Below are 14,997 nucleotides of genomic sequence, written 5' to 3'. Positions count from 1 at the left end.
TCCCAGTAGGACCAGCACACACTAACTCAGCTGAATGAACACCACACCAGAGCATTAATCATCCTGAGTCAGACAGGGTGGGTTTGTGAAGTTCAGGGTCAGCCATGGGTTACTGAGCTCCTTCACAATCGAAGCCACTTCACTGCTACAGAACTGATCATTTGGAACGAACAGAACCAACACACACCATTTTTATGAATGATTAACCAGTGTTTTATTATCATTTACATTGAAAAAGTGGACATATGGTTAACAGACACAAACATCATTAAGCATTTAATAAGACTAGAGGATCATTTCACAGAGAAAGGTCTCAGACACTGGGGTGAATTAATAATAAGTGAGATTTAAGAATGATAGATTAATAATACTCACTCACTCACTCACTTACCTTCTATACCGCATTATCCTGTATTCAGGGTCGCGGGGGCCTGGAGCCCATCCCAGGAGACTTAGGGCATGAGGTGGGGTACACACTGGACAGGGTGCCAATCCATCATAGGGCACACACACACACTATGGGCAACTATAGAACTCTAATTAGCCTAACCTAGGTCTTTGGACTGTGGGAGGAAACCGGAGTACCCGGAGGAAACCCACCAAGCACGGGGAGAACATGCACACTCCACACACAGAGACGGGGATCGAACCTGGCTGGGAATTGAACCCAGACCCTGAAGGTGCAAGGTGACAGTGCTAACCACTACACCACTGTACCGCCCTGATTAATAATACTGAGACATAATAATAATAATAATAATAATAATTTTACCTGATGGAGTGTAAATATAAAGGTTTTATCCTGTAAACTCGGATACTGTAAAATGTCGTGTGTTGGTTTTGTTACTGGTTTCTTTAAAATGATGGATAAAAGTGAAAAGTGCTGTGTGTGTGTGTGTGTGTGTGTGTGTCTTTATGCCCCGTAACACTCGGCACAGTCTCCGCCCCGTTTAAACCGCGCGCGCGTGTGTGAGTGTGTGTGTGTGTGTGTGTTCACGACGCGCTCAGGAGAGAGTGTGTGTGTGAGTGTGTGTGTCCTCCAGCGGCGGGAGATGAGCTCTCACACCCCGGCTCCCTCATGGATCTGCTGCTGTGTGTGTGTGTGTGTTCCCTCCTCCTGCGGTCTCAGGGGTCCAGTCACAGTGAGTGTGTGTCTCCTGTCCTACTCTCGGCTTTAATCCGCGTTAAACTCAACTTTATTCCCTCCAGACTCAGTCAGTCAGTCAGAGGGGTTTATCAGCTGGGGAGAGTCAAGAGAGGGAGAGAGAGAGAGAGAGAGGGAGAGAGAGGGAGACAAGCGCGAGACATCCCTTTATTCATCCTCTCTCTCTCTCTCTCTCTCTCTGTCCCTGTGTCTCTCTCTCTCCGTCTCTCTCTTGAGCACGATCATCCGTTTATTCATCCTGTCTCTCTGTCTCTCTCTCTGTCTCTCTGTCCCCGTCTCTCTCTCTGTCTCTTTCTCTCTGTCTCTTTCTCTCTGTCCCTGTCTCTCTCTGTCTCCCTGTCTCTCTCTCTGTCCCTGTGTCTCTCTGTCCCTGTCTCTCTCTCTTTCTGTCTCTCTGTCCCTGTCTCTCTGTCCCTGTCTCTCTCTCTCTCCCCCTGTCTCTCTCTCTCTTTTTCTCTCTCTCTGTCTCCCTGTCTCTCTGTCCCTGTGTCTCTCTGTCCCTGTCTCTTCTTCTCTGTCTTTCTGTCTCTCTGTCTCTCTCTCTTCCCTGTCTCTCTCTCTCTTTGTGTCTTTGAGCACTGGGTCGGTTCCGGTCTTTTCCCTTTGTTCCTTTGTTCCTTTGATGTTAATGCTTCACTGCTGAAACTGTTTGACGGTGCAGGTTTTTTTTCTAACACCGTTATTGTTTTTATTTAAATGGTCTGTGATTTTGATAGTTTATTTGTTTTATATTTTAATTTGTACTGGACTCTCAGTAGTATTAGATTTATACTCAAGTAATTCATAATTGTAGCAGCGCTTGTTAAAATGATAAGCAAAGTTCAGTATAAATCCCACATTCACTACACATACTGTATGTACAGTACTAGTGTTGGAGGTTTGTGTATTAATCATTTAAAGTTTTCATTTCTAAGTTTTAGTATAATTAAAATAGATAAATGAATTATTATCTCACACACACACACACACACACACACACACCACCTAGTGGGTCCATGTAAATATCATTTTCTTTCCAGATTTGAGAAAAAACAGGGTGGGGGACGTGGCATCAGGTGAGGCTGAAATTCCCCTGAGTCTTTAAACCCGGTCCATCCCCAAGTTAGTGAGGGGAAATACCAGCCACACCTTGTTTTATGTCCACAAACATAATCAGAAATTATGTTTAAGTTTGTTTTTAAAGCTCTCCTGACTTTTGCTGTTTGATAATAATTAATAAAAGGTCAGATTGAGGCCGACATGACTGTAATCCTTCATTAGTTTATTAATCTCAGGCTGTACTCAGTAAAAACCCCAGCAAGGTGTAAAACTTTCAGAGTTTATCTGAGGCCAAGCAAACTTGCATAAACACTGCTGGGTGTTAATTCGACAGTGGGGAGTTTGCTGTGTATTGCTTTACAGAGCTCAAGGCAGAAACTAATAGAGACAACAGAAAGAAAAAAAGAGGGATGGCTAAATGCCCTGTAGTGCACAGATGTAGTTTACTGAGACGAGTATCTGTAGTGGACACAGTGAATGACTGCATAATACACACTACTCTAACAATACCTACTGTGTTATAGCCCCAGTGCAGATAATACACACTCACTGTCCTCTTTATAAGGATGAACATTCATTCAGTCCTGGATTTTAAGTACTTAGGGTCAACGGTCCAGAGCAACGGAGAGTGTGGAAAGGAGGTGAAGACATTTACATTTAGGCATTTGGCAGACGCTCTTATCCAGAGCGACTTACATTTTTATCTCATTACACTGAGCAGTTGAGGGTTAAGGGCCGCGCTCAAGGGCCCAACAGTGTAAACTTGGTGGTTGTGGGGTTTGAACCTGGGATCTCCCGAACTGTAGTCCAATGCCTTAACCACTGAGCTACCCCTGGCCCCAGTTAGTGAAGAGGCGGGTACAGGCAGGTTGGAATGGGTGGAGAAAAGTGTCAGGTGCGTTGTGCGATAAAAGAGTATCAGCAAGAATGAAAGGAAAGGTGTACAGGACAGTGGTGAGACCAGCAATGCTCTACGGCTTAGAGACAGTGGCACTGAAGAAAAGACAGGAGGCAGAGCTGAAGATGTTGAGGTTCTCTTTGGGAGTGACAAGGATGGATAGGACCAAGAGTGAGTTCATCAGAGGGACAACCCATGTTAGATGTTTTGGAGATAAAGTCCGAGAGGCCAGATTGAGGTGGTTTGGACATGTTCAGAGGAGAGATTGTGAATATATCTGTAGAAGGATGCTGAGGTTGAAACTGCCAGGCAGGAGGTCTAGAGGAAGACCAAAGAGGAGATTTATGGATGCAGTGAGAGAGGACATGAAGTTAGTTGGTGTGAGAGAAGAAGATGGAGAGGATAGGGTTAGATGGAGGCAGATGATTCACTGTGGCGACCCCTGAAAGGGAACAGCCCAAAGACAAAAAAGACATTCATTCATCTACTAATCTGATTACGTGACAGCAGCACAGTGCATAAAATCCTGAGGTTCCGGTCAGGAGCTTAGTCAGTGTTCACATTACGGCCTAAAATTAGATCCATTGAAACCTTGGATTGCGGTCTGCGATTGTTTTGCAAGCCGAGCAAAATTTTTAAATTTATTTTAACTTAATAAACAAGTGAGGTCTTGATATACATGTAGTACGCTTGCGCTTTTGTCTGCCAAGCTTTACGTGATCTGAGCTGATGATTCTTCTCTCTCTCTCACGCTGTGGGATTGTGGGTAATCGTCTCTCAGTGCAAGTGCAACAGTCGTATAGTCAACATCCAACATCTGGTTAATTAGTGGTTGTTGTTGTTCATATATATATAACAAATTATGATCGCAAAGGATTAACTGTACACTAAAACAGGGTGAAGGGATCATCTAAAAATATAAGGTCTGTAAATTAGGGATGTAACACTGTGCTGCTACCTTCAGAATTGCTATTTAACTGGACATTAGCTGATCAGCACTGTTCCCATCATGTGGTGTGCATGAGACCTTTAAAAGAGCCTTTAAAATCCTGCTTGTATACTTCTTATTTTTGTTTGTACTACCCGCTTTATTTCTAACGGATCTGACTGTCTTTATTTTCCAAAATATAGCGACACAGCAGAGCATCTGTGTTTGTTTTCCCCCACCTACGGCCACCCACATGGAAGATTAACCGTTCTGTTCTACACGACTGTTGGCTTCCCTCCTACAGGCTTCCCATCCTGATTCTCTGATGGACAAATTATTCGTAAAAAATACACAAACATTTGGCAGACGCCCTTATCTAGAGCAACTTGCATTCATTTTTTATCACAATATACATCTAAGCAGTTGAGGGGTAAGGGCCTTGTTAAAGGGCCCAACATGGCAACTTGGTGGTGCTGGGGTTTGAACCTGGAACCTTCCAGGCCTTAACCACTGAGCGACCCCTGCCCGTGTGTAAAAGACAAACAAACGTACTCCTTCATATTTATGTCTGTTTAAAACATGTTGTCTGTTTCAAATCCAAATGATGACCTGGTATTTAATTATACAGCCATGTGTAAAAGTTAGTACCCCCTCTTTTCATTCAGTCTGTTTTGGTGTAAAAACATAAAAATCTTCTGATCCTAGCAGGTCTCAGTATTCGGCAAATAAAACCTCAAATGAACAACATGAACTTTTTACCATTCCGTTATCTATTTAGCAATAATGAAGCCAAAAATAACAATAAAGACAGCAATACTAAGTACACCCATGATTTAATAGCTTGTAGCTCCACCCTTAGCAGCAATAACTTATAGAAATGGTTTCTTGCATGACTTTACTTAGTCTCTCACATCGTTTTGGTCCGTTCTTCTTTACATTACTTCTGTTCTGATGTAGATTTATTGCTGCGCTTCAGATGTCCTGTTGCGGGACCCAATTTCGTCCAAGCTCTAGCTGTTGGACCGACGGCCCCACGATTTCCTCTAGAATACTCTGATATACAGAGGGGCTCATGGTCGACTCAATGACTGCAGGGTGCCCAGGTCCTGTGTCTGCAAATACAAGCCCAAATCATCTCCCCTCCCCCGCCACCCCTGGAAGTGCGTATGAAGTGTTTCTGCTGAAATCCACTTTTTATATTTTATATTAAGGCCAAACAACTCCACTTTGGTCTCATCTGTCCACAGGACATTGTTCCAGATAATGTGGTTCTTGTGGTTTGGTCTCAGATGCAGTTTTGTGAACCTTAGTTGTGCTTATGTGATCTTTATAGACGGAAGATTTTTTTTTCATGACAACCCTCCCAAGTAAACTGTAATTGTTAAGTCTCCTTCTAATTGTGCTGTCATGGACTTTAACAATTAACACACTCAGTGAGGCCTGTAGGGTCTGCGATGTAGCTCCTGGGGTTTTCTTTGTACAGTGAAACCTTGGATTGCGAGAAACGCGGTTTGCGGTGTTCCGCAAGACGTGCAATGATTTTTAATAACTTTTAAATAAAAACGAGCATTGTCTTGTTTTACGAGCATTGAGTATCATGTATCATGCATGCGCTCCTTGTTTTGACGCCGAGTGTGTGCTGCGTAATTGTGGGTAATCGTCTCCCCTGCTGGGTCACTGGTATAATCAACATCTGTGCATGCATGTACTGTTTACTATAACACTGTGACCATGTGTGTGTAAGCGTGTTTGTACAGCACGAGTGTGTGCTTACTAACTGAAAGTGTTCACCGCTGTAAAGTAACAAAAAAAACCAACAACAAATGAACCTGCACTTTCGAACGAATCGCGACAGAACGGAGTTTCTGTGTAAGGCAGAGAGTGTGCGTCTGTATCTGTGTGTAAACCCGAGAGGAGGAGGGGGTGGAAGGGGGTCTGTAAAGGCTGTTCATTTTACAGCAGTGATTCTGTTAGTATGCGCTTACGCGAGTGTGACTAGCGATGTTCCTTGCTAGTTTTTCCTATAAAACAGTTTTTTCGTTAAACACACACACACACAACATGAACGGAAACACTTATCTGTCAGGATTTATAAAAAAAAAAAATTAAGGTAAGGTGCAGGTCAATTTGTTTTATTTTTACTTTATATTTTGTATTAATTATTTTTATGTATTTATTTTTTGGGCTATAGAACAAATAATTTGAGTTTCCATTATTTCTTATGGGTAAATTGAACTTGGTTTACGAGTGTTTGGAAATACGAGCCCGCTTCCGGAACAAATTATGCTTGTAATCCAAGGCTCCACTGCATTTGTCTGAGCATTACACAGTCTGACCTTGGGGTGAATGTGATGGGACGTCCACTCCTGTCTAGAATGCTTTTCACTTGTGAATAATTTTTCTCACTGTAGATTGTTGAAGTCCAAATAGTTTTAAATGAGTTTATAACCCTTTCCAAATTGATGTGCAACAGTTTCTTCTCTAAGACCATTGCACACACCAACACACACCTGAATGCTCCAGACCGTCGAACTGACAAAACGTTAGCTTTTATAGATCTGCACACCTGCTGATGATCAGTTAATCAAAGGCTGATGATTACCAGCACCGGGCTCAACTTCCCTTCCTAAATCCTGTGGAAAAGCCTGTGTACTTAGTATTGCCCACGTGTTTTTTCTTCTTTTTGGCTTTTTTTTTTCATAATTAAATAATGGAATTTGAAAAAAGGTGTTGCCCAATACTCGGATTCACTTTGATCAGATGAGTTTTAAGAAGTGGCGAGGTGAAGACCTGAGGGGTGTGTGAGGGTAGGAATGGTGTCCGGGTGACGTAACTGAGAAACCAGTAAGAACGAGTCAGTTAGCAGTGAGACGTAGAGCGGCTCAGACTGGGTGGGTTTAAGATACAGATGGTCGGGATTGTAGAGAGAAACAGCACATGGTAGTGACAGCTGAAGATGTTTTCCTAATTAGAGTGGGTTTTTCCCAGACAGAAAGCTCCCACTACATGAACAGATGTCATAAAGCGTGACAGTTGAGTTATAGAGGAGGGGCAGTTGGGGATTTTCCTTAACCCAGTCATCCACTAATTGTACGGTTGTGATACGAGACGCTAATTCAAAATAACAATCTGGCCATTATACTGCAGATGGAAAAAAATAAAACATTCACATTTAAACTCATGTCAAACATGTGTCAGGCGTTTAAATGTCTCTGTTTTTCTTAGTCACATCTTACAGCAAACGCCATCCAGCCATCCAGCTTCCAGTGACATTACCAACAGGACACCAGACCCAGAGTGAAGCTATGCTATTGTCCTCTTTAGCTGGGAGCTTAGACAAGGTGGAGGGCATTAGGAACAGTTTCAAAACATAGCGTGCCATGTACGGAGAACATCCCAGAGGTTTCATATACTCAAGAAAAAAGCAAGCTAGACATCTGAACACCGCATGCACACAGATTTATGTTTGTTAAATTAGTTTTGTATGAGACAATTTATGCTATAAACCAGTTATTTCCAGTATAAAAGGTCACACTGAGAATAAAAGCAGTCTTCTCTTTGGGTTTCTACAGGTCCTGCAGGTTCTCCATCCCATCTGTCACAGGTGTTTTCAGAGCAAATACGTGAAAGGCTTTATTTAGCCATCAAGGAAATATGTCATTGTTTTATATAAATGCATTATTTATACACACTGATGTGTTAAGTCAGATTTAAACGTGTGTGTGATGAATTATAAGGAAGTTTGTAATTAAAGCGCATCTGTTGTTTTGTAGCAGCTTCCTGGAGAGTGTGAGAACATTAACAAGGGTAACAAGTAAAAGGTGTACAAGTAGAACTGCTGTTAAATTGTTATTGTAGAAGAGGAAGAAAACACTCCGGGGCGACTGGTTATGCAAAACAATCAACCTCATGGTGGAAACAGTACCTCTGCTTCATCACACCACTCAGTGTTGATTATTTTCAGCAGCACATCACGATGTCTTTGGCTCCTGATTAAGTGAGTCAAGAGCAAAAACCACAGTAAAAACATGACATTTGACATAAAATGAGGAAATGGCCAAGGCAGCTTCTCTTTAACGTTTGTCTGGGTTTTATTTGGACATTTAGTTTAACCTTGTATAAACCCATCTCCTACACAGTCTGGTGATGATGTCATGTTTCATGACCTTATCCTGAAACATGTGACTTTCACATTATTTAGCAGATCTGATGAGGAAGCGATCACAAGTTCAGTCCTCTCACTTCATCCTGTACATGAAGGTCTTTACCGTCTCACCATCTGTGTGTGTCTGTAGGTGAGTTTGAGATCTCGGTACCCACTCGTGTACAGATGGGTGTGTACGGCGAGTCTGTGCTTCTGTCCTGCACCTTCCCGGTGAGCGGCGCGTGGGAAGCAGACAGTAGTGTGATCACGTGGCAGCGAAACCTAGAGGTGGTTCACAGTTTCTTCAATGGCAGAGACCAGCCGAAGTACCAGAGCCCGAGATACGCCAGGCGCACCAGCCTGTTCCACCAGGAGATGAAGAAGGGGAACGCATCGCTCAGGCTGGACCGTACCACTCTGGAGGACGCGGGGGAGTACACCTGCTCCATCAGCACTAAGCTGGGCAGCCAGAGGAAGAGTTTCAGCCTCAAAGTAGCAGGTAAACATGCAAACCGTATGATAAAGTTGTCTGAAAATGGTTAACTAGCATTCTCAGTGAGGCGTTACTGGTTACTATGGTAACTGCACACTCAGCACTCTTCTCCACCCCTCCTTTAGCGTTCTACCCCGAGCCTCGTCTGCACATCTCTGTGCTGAACGACGGCCACCTGGAGGTGCTGGTGACCTCAGAGGGCGGGTACCCCTCCCCATCGCTGCAGTGGCTGATGGGAAATGAGACAGACATCACCAACAACACACACACGCAGCTGATGCAGGACCAACACACACACCTGTACAGCGTGAACAGTAAGCTGAACCTGAGCGGCACCGTCAACTCCTCCATCACCTTCATCATCAAGAACCCAGATCTGGGCCAGGAGATGAGGAGGAACATCGACTTCTTCTCAGGTGGGTTTCGGCTTAAACAGGTTTATCGTACTGAGAGTCAGGAGACCGATTGGACCGACTCCATGCGGAACACTTATGGGTTCTTTGGCCTGCATGAGGGAGAGAACCTCCTCATGGAGAACACATTGTGCCAGAATTATAAGAAAATCTGCTATAGATTATATTCTCTTAGGGATTATTAGTAGAATTATTATTATAAGCAGATTTTATGTTAATTATTTTTCTTTTCTTTTTTTTTTTTACAGAGAACAGAGGCCATGACGAATACAAACAGAAAATCACTAGACTGTTCTTCCTCGGACTCGGCACTGGGATGGTTTTTATAGTATTAATAATATTTTTTTTCAGGTGGAAAAGGACATTTAACGATCGATTCTCCAAAAACGGTGATGTTTCAGACGTACAGAGTTCAGATTTCTAGAAGTTCTTGGAGCATCAGTGACCGAGACGAGTTCAGTAGAAGAACCTCAGAGTGGTTTATGAAAAATGAAAATCAGCCAGTTAGATTGGTTTTTTTTTTCTGTTTCTGAAAATTATGATCATGTGGGTATCAGTTACAATAATAACAGAGTCAGTGTTGGAAAAACTGCAGTCACAAGGAAAGTGTTAGTTGGAGTTACTGCGGAAAATGATGTCAGCATCACAGATCTGGTTATTCAAGGTCTTTGATTTCAACGGAAAACAACAAAACAAAACAGAGACACAGAGGAAAAGAAACAGGAAGTGACAGCGTTGTGTGTGTGTGTGTGTGTGTGTGTGTGTGTGTTTAGCACACATACTGGACATATATGAACTCCACCACACTTGGTGTGTTTAGTCAAAAAATGTTTACAGGATTTTGAGCACTACGGAACTTTTGGTAACAAATAGTGTGTGTGTGTTTGTGTTTGTTACATAAGTTTTTTTTACATATATAGATTGGTGAGGGTGTTGGGGCGTGCCCTGGAGCATCAGGTTTAAAGTTACCTGTACGAAGTAACGCGCAGAAACAGTGCTATACAGATTTGCACTGGAGCGGGTGAGTGTTTACAAGTTTCACCAAGGAAAAACTCTTCTCTCCTGTTTTAATAACGTGAACAAGAGTCCTGGACACATGAACCCAGAACCCACAGGAGCTGGTTCTCCACGGGTTCTTGTGGTTCTGCTGCTTGATATAGTCTAAACGGTTCCGCCCCAATTTTTAGTTGAGCTTAACATTAACTGTGGACTTAGTATGAAAATAAACACCGTTAATTCTACAGTATTTGATTCTTTAAAAGCGCTGGGGAACTCACGGTGATGCTCTGCATGGCCTGCTGCCTCTATCGACTCAAAAAATTCTTATGATTTTAAAAATTTTGTAAATTTTCCCCCCTACAAAGAGTAAAAATTTGAGGCTCATCACTTTCTGATAACCTGCTGCACTGGAAGAGAGAGAGAGAGAGAGAGAGAGAGAGAGGATGACTGGTGCGGGAATTAACACTAATCAGTTAAACGTTGCCGTGACCTGATCTCATTTAACATCCTGTTTCCTGGGGGTAAATATTTTTGGGCCATGTGGTATTTGTGTTAAACTGTTGTTATTTAGACTGATGGTGATGTTATGCTGCATTAGCCTCCTGCTCTGATCTCACACCAGCTCACTCTCACGCTCCCTATCCTGAGTTTTTTACACTCAGTTTTTCTCGTGTTTTACTGATTGTTTTTTTACTATTAATGCTGTGGAGTGTTTGTACAGAACATCTGGAACATTCAGTCACTTGTTTCCAGTCTCAGTCTGCTTTAATTCAATTCAATTTGATTTATTTAGTGCTTTTAACAATGGTCATTGTCTAAAAGCAGCTTCAGAAAAATGAAAAGAACATTTATGGAAGTGTGTATGTGTGAGAAAAATGTGTCTAGATAATAACGAGATGAATGAATGAAATGTGTCTGATGAGCAAACCGAGGGTGACGGCGACAGTGTCAAGGAAAAACTCCCTGAGATGGTAATAGGAAGAAACCTTGAGAGGAACCAGACTCAACAGGGAACCCATCCTCATCTGGGTGATAACAGATAGAGATGATATAACATCATGTGTGTTATGCAGCTGAAAGTACAATATAAATAATAGAAATACAACTTTAAATCAACATGAAGTCCAGTTCAGCACAGGGAGTCAGTAGGTGCAGAGGGCAGATGGGGTCTGGATCACTGGGAGCACAGGAGCAGGATGTGTAGCTCCAACCATAATAAGGCAGAATCCAGCTGGAGCTGGTCCTTCTCTGGATGCCTCAGGATCCTCACAGGGTTGGCCTTTGTATACTGAAGCTGGTACAATCTCCAGATGCCTCGGGATGGGTAGAAAAGTACAGAACAGGTTGTGATGGACTTTAGACATCATATCTGCTGTGGTTTATTCTTATCATCTGTCAGTGTAAAACACACACACACACACTCCAGCACATCACCTCTCTGCCTTATGTAATTTGTGTTTTAGGACACGACCATTTAGAAAATAAAACGGATAACTTCTGTACATTAGGCTTTTCACGCCAAAGCGAGTCATTGTTCTTTACACAATATCGCACATGTATCACTGTGGTATTTAATATTACAGCTATGATGGGAATAATAAAGGTTTTGCCAAGATGCCTTAGAGAAGCAGGAATGGACTTCCTGCTTCACAGGAAACTAACTGGAGTCTTACAGTAACTTTACACTCAGAGGAACAGGTTTCTTTGATGAGAAGGTAGGTGTTTTACTTCCTGTGTGTGTGTGTGTGTGTGTGTGATGGTGGGTTTTTAATACCATGTTTTAGCATCATAAGCTATCTTCATGGCAGGGGCGAGGTCAGTGGAAAATCAGTATACATAGTGACTATAAACTCAGCATTATTAACGTGGATGTGACATCACTTCCTTTTCCTGAACGTCTGCGTGTTTTTGCGCCCGGGTGTGAGGGTACGAACAGGGAGACTCGCAGTGCCAGTGTAAAGTGTGTCTACTGCGCTGTGATTTTAACTGTAACACACTTCCTGTTAGACCTTCAGCTTCCCATAAGAAGATACGCATTAGCATATCAGTATCAGTAAGATCTCAGATCAGAGTTACATACTGTATGGATGCTTTAGGGATATCTCTGAGGAATTGTGCCAGAATTCCTCCTTGTCTGAAAAGCCTTTGGTTAGACATAAACAACACTCAAAAATTTCATTGGACACAGTAAAGTCAACCATCAGCTGCTCCAATGGAATTTCTGTATCTGAAATGAATGAGAAGGTTGTTTAATGGCAGCTCACATTGTCACGGTTTGTTGTGCGGCCGCTTCCTTCCAGTGTACTTCTTCCTGTTGAGGAAATTAAGATTAAATCCGGCTGCTGCTGTTTTGTCTGTAAAGGTTCTGTGTAAACAGGAGTACAGTCATATACAACATGGAAGACATGAATCACATACAATCTGTTCGAATGTTTGTCATGTCACGTGTGTTAGTTTTAGTATTAGTTGAAGTTAGTCAGTCAGTTCTTTGTCTGTGTCAGGAGTGTGTGCCGCTCGGTAAGGAGGCTGGTGCTTAATTTGGAGCGGCGGAGCTTAACACTGTGTGATTCGGTATCCAACTTGTGCCAATAGTTGGTTATATCTCAAAAATTATTTCATCTCTTTGCTTACTTATTTTTGTGATTGCAGTCGTTATATTGTGCAAATGTAATAATTCCATAAGCATGCTTTAATTAGTGGATGAATTGTAGTTTATCAAAGTTAGGCGGACACCTCGTGATGGTCAGTTTCATTACAGACACTTTAAGCTCGTTTTATCTACAAACTTAAATTAGGCAAATACTTTAAGGGCGACGGTGCTGAGGGAAAAACTCCCTGAGATGGTAATAGGAAGAAACCTTAAGAAGAACCAGACTCAACAGGGAACCCATCCTCATCTGGGTGATAACAGATAGCAGGGATTGATCTGCACTCATACTGTGTGTTAGGAGGCTGAAAGTTCAGTAGAACAGGAGATGTGGAGAAGTTCATATGGAGTCCAGTTGGTTATTGGAGTCTCAGGTAGACTGTAGGAAACTCCAGTCCTGAACTATCGAGCGACTGCAGTCACGAGTCCTCAGAGAAGAACTGTCTGGATCAGTCGAGGACAGGTCTGTCTTTATGGTAAAGTGGAACCGTCCCCAGTCACCACACGCATTCCAGGCAGACCACACGTCTACACATCTCTATACTAAGGTCATGAATAAACTCCTTTAAATGTTCCTGAGAACACTCTTGGAAAAACAGGTACTTAAACCTGTGCACCTCTGTACCGTGGATGTGTAATTCACACATTTATAAAAATGCAACTACTGTGAATCAACAAGACATTCGGCAGACATTAGGCAGCCAACAGTGGTACCTTGGATTACAAGCATAATTCGTTCAGGAGGCGTGCTCGTATATCAAAACACTCGTAAATCAAAAACGAATTTCCAAAAATATTTAATACAAAATATAAATTTAAAATAAAACAAATAAACCTGAGCTTTACCTTTGAAAAGAATCATGACTGAGCAGTCTGTCCGTTAGAGTGTGTGTGTATGTGTAAAACGACGAGGAGGGGGTGGGGGGGTACGGTATCCAATGACATGCGCGCACACACTAAAGAATTAGTGCAGTCTGACAGAGAGAAAATGGACCTTTAACCCCTCTAATTAGACTTTCTTTTGCTTTACATGCGCGCACACGTGTGTTATAATAAACAGTACACGCATGCTGTGCACACATGCATACGAACACAAAATAAAATGTTTTACACACACACACACACACACGTGCCCACAGTGTTATAGTAAACAGCACACATGTGCACGGATGTTGATTATACCAGTAAGAGACTCGCACTAAGACCCTACCTCCATGTCCTCTCTCACTGCATCCATAAATCTCCTCTTTGGTCTTCCTCTAGACCTCCTGCTTGGCATTTCCAACCTCAGCATCCTCTCCTCTGAACATGCCTAAACCACCTCAATCTGGCCTCTCTGACTTTATCTCCAGAACATCTAACGTGGGTTGTCCCTCTGATGAACTCATTCTTGATCCTATTCATCCGTGTCACTCCCAAGGAGAACCTCAACATCTTCAGCTCTGCTACCTCCAACTCTGCCTCCTGTCTTTTCTTCAGCGCCACTGTCTCTAAGCCGTAGAGCATCGCTGGTCTCACCACTGTCCTGTACACTTTTCCTTAGTAAAATAATAAAATTTTGTAACCCACGCACCTCTATGCCAGGGCCAGCTTATACACTAATGCACGCTTCAAATGCTGCACCAAATTACAGAAATGCTCCCCAAAAAAATTACAAATTAAACTGAATGATGCATAACTGTGAATGCAGTCACTATATGCCCCTTTAAATTACCGAAGGGAATATACATTTATTTGAGTTTCTAATGCAAGAGAACAGAAACTAATAAACACATCTTCCTTAAATAACTTCACCAAATTCAATAAAATCATCACCAGCCTCAACTGCTCCACCTACTGGGGAAGCACAGGGAGAGCGGTACACTAGCACAGCACAGCACACACACACACACACACACACACACACACACGTCACCAGGTGAGAGGCAGTGAGTGACCACATTTTATCACACACACACACACTAAATAAATAAATAATCCTTGCTTTCCTTCTTTTTTTTGTCAATAATTTTTGTGTGACGTTATTTTTGACCGCAGAGCTAAATGTCTGTACCCTTTAATTTTATTTTCCATTTTTGTTTTTATTTTCCTGTCTTTAATTAATTTTTTACTGCTCTATCTATTCTCGACTTATTTTTGAACTTTAGCAATATAAATGTAAAATATTTCAACGTCAATATTTCAATCTAAAATAAAATTTCAATCAGACACACAACACACGTTAGAAATGACCTTGTATGAATTGAAAAGTAAATCAGTGACTTTTCCAGAG

General features: G+C 42.3%; 1 protein-coding gene across 1 annotated transcript; it reads left to right on the top strand.

Annotated features, from left to right (window-relative positions):
- Positions 1–1,018: 1,018 nt before the first annotated feature.
- LOC128528864 (CD276 antigen homolog) lies at positions 1,019–9,963 on the top strand. The gene is made up of 4 exons (XM_053502030.1): positions 1,019–1,142; positions 8,325–8,672; positions 8,792–9,082; positions 9,328–9,963. Exons 1-4 carry the CDS (start codon positions 1,079–1,081, stop codon positions 9,501–9,503), a joined length of 879 nt encoding a protein of 292 aa, XP_053358005.1. The 5' UTR covers positions 1,019–1,078; the 3' UTR covers positions 9,504–9,963.
- Positions 9,964–14,997: the final 5,034 nt, after the last annotated feature.

This window comes from Clarias gariepinus, chromosome 8 (assembly GCF_024256425.1).
Source record: "Clarias gariepinus isolate MV-2021 ecotype Netherlands chromosome 8, CGAR_prim_01v2, whole genome shotgun sequence".
Taxonomy (NCBI): domain Eukaryota; kingdom Metazoa; phylum Chordata; class Actinopteri; order Siluriformes; family Clariidae; genus Clarias; species Clarias gariepinus.
The sequence above is the reverse complement of the archived record's forward strand: the minus strand, read 5'-3'. Positions and strand labels throughout refer to the sequence as shown.